Source organism: Centropristis striata, chromosome 19 (assembly GCF_030273125.1).
Source record: "Centropristis striata isolate RG_2023a ecotype Rhode Island chromosome 19, C.striata_1.0, whole genome shotgun sequence".
NCBI lineage: Eukaryota > Metazoa > Chordata > Actinopteri > Perciformes > Serranidae > Centropristis > Centropristis striata.
In genome coordinates, this window is record NC_081535.1 from 4,807,630 (window position 1) to 4,817,801 (window position 10,172).

Here is a 10,172-nt window from a genome sequence, read left to right on the forward strand (position 1 = left end):
GTTAAAAGCCCACATTTAATAGCCGATATATATCAAACTTAATGATTTCTCACAAAAACAGGGGTAGTTGTGTTTTTAAAAAGACAAACAGCAACTTCGGCAGGTTGCATTTGGTCATAGATTGAAATCTTAAGAGTTGAGGAAGAGCTACCGACGTTAGCCGAGCGGCTAGCGCTAGCTAATAGGCTAACACAGGAGTCTGGGGCAGCAACGTGAGTTGCGCGTGAGCCGCGCGCGTGCGCCGCGCGCGTGCACGTGACATGCGCGTGAGGTGCGCACGTGCCACGTGAGATGCACATGAGCTGCGGTCAACTGTGCTGTGAGTTGACTGACTAACGGTGACTACTGTGAGTATCCTGTTTAGTTTGACTTTAGTTTCCTCTTGTTTAGAGCATCATGCAGCTATTCAGAAGCTGAAAGTTCAGCGCAGATGGCAGTAGGGATAGGGGATACATAGAGCAAAATCTTGAGAGTTGAGGGAGAGCTACCTGACGTTAGCAGAGCAGCTAGCGCTAGCTAATTGAGCTGTTGGCTGTGCTAAATATTGCCATTCATGAGTTTCCACTCATAACATATTCTTAAATATAAGGTAAACACATACGTATAAAATATATGCAAACATATGTACATGTGCTTTAATTTGCACAAGACATTCATCATTAACATTTATGGTTGTAATTCAGTCGATAAAGTACATATTTTATATAGCCTGATTTGCTATTGTGTGGTGGAAGAGAGATGGGGTATTGTTTGAAGTCCAGAATGCTGCTATTTTTTCCCCCCAATTTAGATTTGATAATATTGAGTGGTTAATTTTCTGACTGTGCTATTCTCATATACATAATGTGGTCTATATTTGGCTTTCTAACATAACCCAAGACATGTTTATCAAATGTAAAATTTATAGGGATATCTTGTAATATTATAATTGTTTTGTGTTTAATGACAGGATTTCCAATGGCTGCAAGGAGGAGGAGGGGGAAACCTCCATTACAGGATGCTATAGAAAATGCTATCAAGGCACAGGACAAGATAGCAGAATTAGAAGTGAAGTACATCAATTCCTTTAAAGGTACTCTGTTTGTGTGTTCTTTCAGGGTCCAAAATTAGAACCAGCCACCTGCAATAGGCAGGTAGATGATCACTTGTGTAACACTCTTTGTTTTGTCTTGCGGTATGAATCCAGCATACCTTAACCCTTTCATGCATAGAGGTCACTACAGTGTACAGCTGTTAAAAAGTTCTTTTTCTCTATATATGCCTGTAATTTTGGGCACTGCTGCATATAGTCCACACTAGTGGAAGCTAATGCATCATCCCATACAAAAAAAGTAGTAGTAGAGCTCGTGCTCTCATCAATGGAGGATCCATGAAGATACACACCAGAGGCAGACCCAGTGCCACTCCATCACTGGCAAAACAGAGAGTAGTGTCTAAGGCCCCTCTTAGATCTGGTTTGCCCCCAGAAACCACTGGCCCCAGCTCAAGGAAGCAAAAAATGCCAGTAGATGCCAAGATGCTGCATGCACAAAGAACCAAGTAGATCTGCATGCAGTGTCTTGCAGCTTTGTGCCCAAGATGCTTTGGCAACTATCATAGAAAATAGTCTCAAACATGAGCAACAAGCATGATTTGACAGGAAATATGATACATGCTATAAGACACTATGAGAGAATATGCTCAGTTCAGAGACTTAACAAAAATACAGTATGACATCCCTAAAGATAAATAAAAACGCCTAGTGAAAAAATAAGTTTTATGTTTATGTTAACTTTTATATTTATCAATAGAGCTCAAATAGAGAGGCCTACAGAGTAATGGAGGAACCACCATTCCAACAGAATACCATATTACAACTGTATAACTAAATTACAACTATACCCATATAACTACCATGTTATTACATTGATGTGGTTTTACAGTACAAAACGCATGAAGTACACTTGAGTGGACAAAAAAATATTTCTTTATAGAATAAAGATAGACATTTTTTTTTTTCAAACCTTGTTTTACATCCCTAATGATGTATAAAAATACTTAGTAAAAAATCCTGATTGAGTTTATCATAATTCATGCATGAGAGGGTGTGCTTGCACCCCTCCTATCTGTGGTCAGTGTTTCTGACTGGCAGCCTAGCATGACTTCATCTGACTGAATTATAGCTGATATTTGCTAAGTTAAAATTGTTTTCATGTCAGGTCCAGGACAATAAATTGACAGTTTGTGTTGTTTATATGTAATAACATGTAATGTGTTTGACCAGGTCGAGGGGTGTTTACCAAAACCCATTTTAGTAAAGGCGACTTTGTGGTGGAGTACAGAGGACAACTAATAACATCTGAAGAATCAGCAAGAAGGAGGAGGACCTATCACAGATCATGTACTGTTTTCATGTTTGATTTCCACTGGAAAGAAAAGACATGGTGGTAAGGTTTTGATTGATTATGAAATTTGAGTTTTTTCAATGTGCAAACAAATGTGATAATATATTTTTTTAAGTTAGCATCTGTAACCATTAGTAGTTAGAGTAATAGCAAATTACATAGGGTAATTTAATTAGTATTTAAATATTACCAAGCATAATCATTTTGTTACTTTGTGAAGTATTGATGCATCTCAAGAAGATGACAGCCTTGGACGATTAGTCAATGACGACAACAGACATCCCAATTGCAAAATGAAGAAGATCGTAGCAGAGGGCAAACCCTACCTCTGTTTATTTGCTCTGAGGGACATTCATCCAGGAGAAGAAATCACATATGACTATGGTGAAAGTGATTGGCCATGGAGGAAACAGGTTTGTAATAACTGTTGGTCAGTAATCGAGTGAAGAAAGTCTAATGATTGCAAATAATGGCTTCTTGTCAGCTCTTAACAGCCACTGCAGTGTTACAACAGGATACATACATGTCACATCAACAATAGCAAAGTTGCACCTATGCCAAAAAATAAGATTTTAAGCCAGATACATAGAAATATTCTAATTTACACAAATATATTTATTTTTCCTTTGGCTTTTTCTTCTGGTTTAGTTTGATAAATGTGTTCTTGTTGATGAGCTTCACATTAATTTTTATTTATTATTTCAGTCATGTCCTGAGATGACCTCTGACACAGAAGTCTCCAGAACAGCAGAGAAGACTGCAGAGAGGCATCCATCCACCACCATGCAGGTAAGAATCAATTGTATTTCAACATTGTTTTTTCTTTTTTAATCAAATACTTGTAAAGTTGACTGTTGTACATACAGTTTTGTTTAGTTTAGATCAGTGCTACTCTGATGTTAAATATGTTGCCAAGCATAGTTGGGTTTTCCTGATTGAGTGGGGACCGCCCTATCATATACTCTGGCTGCTGTGTTACACACTTGTCAGGTGTCTTATTTGTGGGGACCACGTTAGCTCAGTAATACTCTGCCTATTTACTGCACTGACATGACTTTTTCAGGCATTAAGTTAACAAAACACCATGTATTACACACGGCCTGTAACACAGGCTAAGTTTGCTCTCTACAATTCACATCAGTCCTTGGCCACAGGTCAGTTCAACCCTGTCATCCCTAATATTCACTTGTTTTTAGCTGTAAAAGTCACTGCAGGGTTATAGCAGGATACATACATGTCACATCAATCATAGCCAAGTTGTACCTATGAGAAAAATAAGATTTGGAGCCAGATGCATAGAAATATTGAAATTTACACACGTTTCTTCATTTCTCCTTTGACTTTTTCTTATGGTTTAGTTTAAAAAATGTGTTGTTGTTGATAAGCTTCACATTAATTTTTATTTATTATTTCAGTCATGTCCTGAGATGACCTCTGACACCGATGTCTCCAGAACAGCAGAGAAGACTGCAGAGAGGCATCCATCCACCACCATGCAGGTAAGAATCAATTGTATTTCAACATTGTTTTTTCTTTTTTGGTCAAAGATGTGCAAAGTTGACTCTTGTGCATACAGTTTGGTTTAGTTTAGTTTAGATCAGTGCTACTCTGATGTTAAATATGTTGCCAAGCATAGTCGGGTTTTCCTGATTGAGTGGGGACCGCCCAATCATATACTGTGGCTGCTATGTTACACACTTGTCAGGTGTCTGATTTGTGGGGACCACGTTAGCTAAGTAATACTCTGCCTATTTACTGCACTGACATGACTTTTTCAGGCATTAAGTTAACAAAACACCATGTATTACACACGGCCTGTAACACAGGCTAAGTTTGCTCTCTACAATTCACATCAGTCCTTGGCCACAGGTCAGTTCAACCCTGTCATCCCTAATATTCACTTGTTTTTAGCTGTAAAAGTCACTGCAGGGTTATAGCAGGATACATACATGTCACATCAATCATGGCCAAGTTGTACCTATGAGAAAAATAAGATTAGGAGCCAGATGCAAAGAAATATTGAAATTTACACAAGTTTCTTCATTTCTCCTTTGACTTTTTCTCATGGTTTAGTTTAAAAAATGTGTTGTTGTTGATGAGCTTCACATTAATTTTTATTTATTATTTCAGTCATGTCCTGAGATGACCTCTGACACCGATGTCTCCAGAACAGCAGAGAAGACTGCAGAGAGGCATCCATCCACCACCATGCAGGTAAGAATCAATTGTATTTGAACATTGTTTTTTCTTTTTTAATCAAATATTTGTAAAGTTGACTCTTGTACATACAGTTTTGTTTAGTTTAGATCAGTGCTACTCTGATGTTAAATATGTTGCCAAGCATAGTCGGGTTTTCCTGATTGAGTGGGGACCGCCCTATCATATACTCTGGCTGCTGTGTTACACACTTGTCAGGTGTCTGATTTGTGGGGACCACGTTAGCTAAGTAATACTCTGCCTATTTACTGACACTGACATGACTTTTTCAGGCATTAAGTTAACAAAACACCATGTATTACACACGGCCTGTAACACAGGCTAAGTTTGCTCTCTACAATTCACACCAGTCCTTGGCCACAGGTCAGTTCAACCCTGTCATCCCTAATATTCACTTGTTTTCAGCTGTAAAAGTCACTGCAGGGTTATAGCAGGATACATACATGTCACATCAATCATAGCCAAGTTGTACCTATGAGAAAAATAAGATTTGGAGCCAGATGCATAGAAATATTGAAATTTACACAAGTTTCTTCATTTCTCCTTTGACTTTTTCTCATGGTTTAGTTTGAAAAATGTGTTGTTGTTGATGAGCTTCACATTCATTTTTAATTATTATTTCAGTCATGTCCTGAGATGACCTCTGACACCGAAGTCTCCACAACAGCAGAGAAGACTGCAGAGAGGCATCCATCCACCACCATGCAGGTAAGAATCAATTGTATTTCAACATTGTTTTTTCTTTTTTGGTCAAATATTTGTAAAGTTGACTCTTGTGCATACAGTTTTGTTTAGTTTAGATCAGTGCTACTCTGATGTTAAATATGTTGCCAAGCATAGTTGGGTTTTCCTGATTGAGTGGGGACAGTCCAATCATATACTCTGGCTGCTGTGTTACACAGCAGGTGTCAGGTGTCTTTATTTTTGGGGACTACATCAGCTAATCAGACTGTGCACATTTACTGACACTGACATGACTTTCTCATGCATTAACCCAACAAAAATCCACGTCTTCATGCTAAATTTGTAGGCAGCATATTTTTGATAAATCTCAACCAACTTGAACCTTGAAAGGAGTAACCCCAGATTTCCACTGGATGCGGAACGTGTCTGCTTTGGAAAGAGTCTGTGTGCCGGTGTCCATCAATACCTACTGGTTCCATCTGTGATGTGCACTGTTGCGGCTCTGCCGGACATTGGAAATTAGAGGATTCACCAGATCTTGTTAATTCACACATAATTGCGCAATATACCAGTATCTAGTCTTCACAGAGAGAACCACAAAACCATAGAACAGTTTATGGTGTCCATCCAGAGGAGCAGAGGGTCTTCAAGGTGTGAAATATGATCTGCTGTGGCCACAGACTGTTTTATTTTGAAAATAAGCTTTTTGTTTTATTTTGTGTCTGTGCACAACTTCCTGTCCGGCACGACCTTCTCTGTGCTGAATTTACGAGTTGTTCTCCAGCGTCTGGCAAAAATAGAAGCTCTGCATATCTGCTGCAGAGGGCTCCAGACTGCCGTAGCCGTGGCGCAGTGCATCCGCATCCAGTGGAAATTGCAGCAATTTCTGTTTCATTTGTGTTAGGTTGAGATTAGGAGATTAGGTTCTGAAATGGGATTTTGCATTGTTGTGTAATTTTCTGTTAAGATGCATAAAGCTGTTGTAGCAGTCTTTAAGAAAAGTCACTTTTTGTCCTGTAGGACTTGGATGAATCAGACTCTGATCATTCAGCAAACAGAACTGGAATCATTCCTTGCCTTGTTGGCTACACAGATTCTGAAGAATCTCCCGGTCAACACACCAGCTCTTTACAGCTAAATGAAAGCTGCGAGGTACTTTGATGTCGATATTGTACTGACAGGCATTAGACAAATTTGATTGCTACAAACAGTTTTTTACTTTTCTTTTTTTTTTTTTACATCATAGACATGGAGTCTGTCTTCTGAATCTGAATTTACCCTCACTGACCAAGACAAACAGTCTATTCCAAGATTGAGGAGGACCAAGAGCATACAGGTGTGCAACACACACAATGAAGGGAAAATGTTGATACATATATTTAACATTTCTAAAGCTATAGTATTTCCTTTATGACATGTGTATGCCAGATGCTTAAGTGGCATGGTGCCTGAAACTGAATTTACCTTTTTTTCTCTTCACTTGCTCCTGAAGATGAAAGGTCGAGTTGACTTTGATTCAGATGAGCTTTATGATCACACCTCAGATGACAGTGGAGAAGAGTATATTCCTAAGAGTGTTGAAGATTCTTCTGAAGATTCAGACCCTTGCGACATTAAGACTGACCAGAAAATAACAAAGCTCAGATTTCCAAACTTGGGGAAGACAGTAGATGTCAGAGATGGATGTCTCCCAGTGACAGAACTTGTCCATGCCACTTTGAATCCGAAGAGAGGGCGCTCATCTTCAAGAAAAGAAGGCACCTCTGGTACAAGGCGAAGAAGAAGATGTTCAAGCAGTGTGCCTTGCCCAGCAACACAAACAAGTACTGGTAACTTATCAGAACAGAGTGGAGGGGGCGACTCTAGACATAGAGTCCTGTTGGATAATTCGGCACATGATCTAGAGCAAAATCTACCTGACAGCACCTCTTCCCTGGGTGGAGTGATTGATGATTTACTTTCCATACCTGCTGTTTGTAAGAAAGAGGATGGATCAAGAATGTATAACAAAAAGCAATACTGTCTGTACTGTAAATTGGGGGTTATAAAAATGGCAAGGCATTTGGAGCGCGCTCATCAAGACAAGTCCGAGGTTGCAAGGGCTGTGTCCTTCCCAAAAGGCTCAAAAGAAAGACGGATGCATATGGAACACTTGAGAAACAAGGGCAACTTTGCACATAATGTTGAAGTATTGAATTCTGGTGTTGGAATTCCTGTTCCTCGCAAGCAACCAAAGGATGAATCTCAAGTGCAGAATTTTCTGCATTGTGCATATTGTCAGGGCTTCTTTACAAAGAAAGTCCTTTGGAGGCACATGAAGATCTGCAAATTCAAACCTAGTATTCCACCTAAACCTGGCAAAACACGTGTCCAGGCGCTTTGTGGATTTGCTGCGCCTCCACCACCTGGAGTGAAGGAACAACTTTGGAAGCTCCTGAACAAAATGGTTCGGGACGACGTGTATTTTGCTGTCAAATCTGATCCATGTATCATGGAGTATGGTGAACATTTATACAACAGGCTTGGGTATGATCCTGGCAAACATGAATACATTCGCCAGAAATTGAGAGAGTTGGGACGGCTTCTGATATGCTCAAGAAAAAACACTCCCTTGAAGATGATTCAAGATCACATCAAGCCTGCAAATTTCATGTACGTTATTGAGGCAGTTAAAGACGTTGCAGGCTACAATAGTGAAACAGATGCATACAGGTGCCCCAGTCTGGCTCTCAAAATTGGATACAGCCTGAAAAAGATTTCAATGCTTGTTGAAAGCCGTGCAAATGTACAAAGTGACTACAGTGCAGCAAAGGATGCTCGTACATTCCGCAGCGTGTATGAAGCCAGGTGGAATGAGCTGATATCAGCTGCATCACTGAGAACACTTCAGGAGTCCAAGTGGAATACTCCTCAGTTGCTTCCATTCACAAAAGATGTTCAGACACTCCATTCCTTTTTAGATGCGCAGCAAGAAGAACTTTTCAGCCAACTATCCTCAGAGACGTCCCCCCAGACCTGGGCACAGCTGACGAAAGTCATTTTGACTAAAGTCATTTTGTTTAACCGTCGAAGATCTGGGGAAGTGTCAAAAATTCCGGTTTCGGCTTATTTGTCTCACAATCCATCAGACCCACAGGAGGAAGTAAATTTAGCACTCTCAGACCTAGAGAAGAAGCTCTGTCAGCATTTCCGAAGGATTGAAATAAGAGGTAAAAGAGGACGAAAAGTTCCTGTACTTTTGACCCCACCAGTGCAAGCAGCATTGGATCTGCTCATCAGAAAAAGACAGGAATGTGGGGTTCTCCCAGAGAACACATACCTGTTTGCACGACCATCAACTCTCATCTGCTTTCGTGGATCTGACTGTTTGCGACACTTTGCCAAGGTCTGCGGTGCAAAAAACCCTGAAAGTCTGACTTCAACAAAATTACGCAAACAAACTGGGACCCTGTCACAAGTCCTTAACCTCACTAACACAGAGCTCGATCAACTAGCAGATTTTCTTGGACATGACATTAGAGTGCACAGACAGTTTTACAGACTTCCAGAGGGCACTCTCCAACTGGCTAAAATAAGCAAGGTTCTCATGGCTCTGGAGCAGGGGTGTCTGGCAGAGTTCAAGGGGAAGTCCCTGGATGACATTTGTATTGATCCTGAAGGTACCAAATATTTAATTGTTCTACAGAATAAAAAAAACAATTTGTGTAGCCGGACTTAATTTCTTTGGTATTTTTTGAGTGTGTGAGGATCAAGTGATGCATTTTGCACTTAGTCAATTTCCTTCCTCCCCTCTTTCAATCGTCCACAGAGAATGTACACCTAGACAGCGACCAGGAAAGAGACCCTGAGGCACCATGTGAAGCAGACGATGAGTCAGACTCACCAGGTAAGCCCACCAGCCCCAATATGATCCTTAAATGTGTCCATTGTCGCAGATCCATGGATAACCACAATTTTATTGGCTAATTTTGAGTTTATTCTGATATTGATATTATTTAAATATTGATAAAATATGTATGTAAGAAAATGTAATAAAGGCCATGTTTGGAGAGTGGCACAATTTTCACAAGTTTGCCTTACAATGGATTTGAAGCAAAACCATTAAGATGTGATTTAAGTTGACTTTCAGCTTTGAATAACAAAAATACCAGGTTTTCTCTTTGGGAATTGGTCATTTCTATAGAGAGTCCTACATTTTCAGAGTTTCAACTGTAATTGAAAAAAAAGATGAATTTAGATTACATTTTGATATTCAAAGGTTAACATTGCTATTTCATCACAAAATATGGTTTTGTCCTTCATAAAATAAAAAAAATCCACTAATTGTGACAACTTTTAAAACAGATGTATATTAGCATGAATGACATGTTTCCTTCAAATACTTCATACATTAAAAGGGAATGGACATGGATGGTTCACTGAGGGATACAACTGCATGGCAGTAATTCCATTTTTCCCCCCCTCTGGCTTTCAGAGAATGCAACCACAACAGAGTACAGTGAGACAATAGGGCCAGATGTGAGACATACAGTCAACAATGCAGCACCACAGCAAGATACTGTGACGACTCCTAAGGCCAGAGATCATCAGAAACCTCTGAAAGGGTTAAAAGGTAAAGTTTTGTCAAATTTAGATTTCAAGATTGGCTGATTTCAAGATCAAAAATGTAAGGTAATGAGAGCTACTTGTTTGTGTTGTGTGTTGGTGCACAGGACGACAACCTAGCAAGAGAAAGATGTGGGAGAAAGAGGAGATTGCTGCTGTCGAAAGGCACATGATGTCCTTCATCACAACATGCCGTGTTCCAGGAAAAAGTGACTGTGATAAGTGCCTTAGCGCAGAGAAGACTGCTCTTAGGAACAGAAATTGGCTAGCCATTAAATTTTA

The 10,172-nt window shown here is 39.8% G+C and overlaps 2 protein-coding genes across 2 annotated transcripts; both read left to right on the top strand.

Annotated features, from left to right (window-relative positions):
• Positions 1 to 790: 790 nt before the first annotated feature.
• Positions 791 to 5,012, top strand: LOC131992899 (N-lysine methyltransferase KMT5A-like). The gene is made up of 7 exons (XM_059358610.1): positions 791 to 1,072; positions 2,264 to 2,426; positions 2,605 to 2,797; positions 3,090 to 3,173; positions 3,800 to 3,883; positions 4,515 to 4,598; positions 5,007 to 5,012. The coding sequence occupies exons 1-7, from the start codon at positions 943 to 945 to the stop codon at positions 5,010 to 5,012; spliced, it is 744 nt and encodes a 247-aa protein (XP_059214593.1). The 5' UTR covers positions 791 to 942.
• A 1,505-nt stretch (positions 5,013 to 6,517) lies between these two features.
• On the top strand, positions 6,518 to 9,859 carry LOC131992900 (uncharacterized). Its single transcript, XM_059358611.1, has 5 exons — positions 6,518 to 6,621; positions 6,778 to 8,944; positions 9,094 to 9,171; positions 9,760 to 9,783; positions 9,837 to 9,859. Exons 2-5 carry the CDS (start codon positions 6,778 to 6,780, stop codon positions 9,857 to 9,859), a joined length of 2,292 nt encoding a protein of 763 aa, XP_059214594.1. The 5' UTR covers positions 6,518 to 6,621.
• The last annotated feature ends 313 nt before the right edge of the window (positions 9,860 to 10,172 follow it).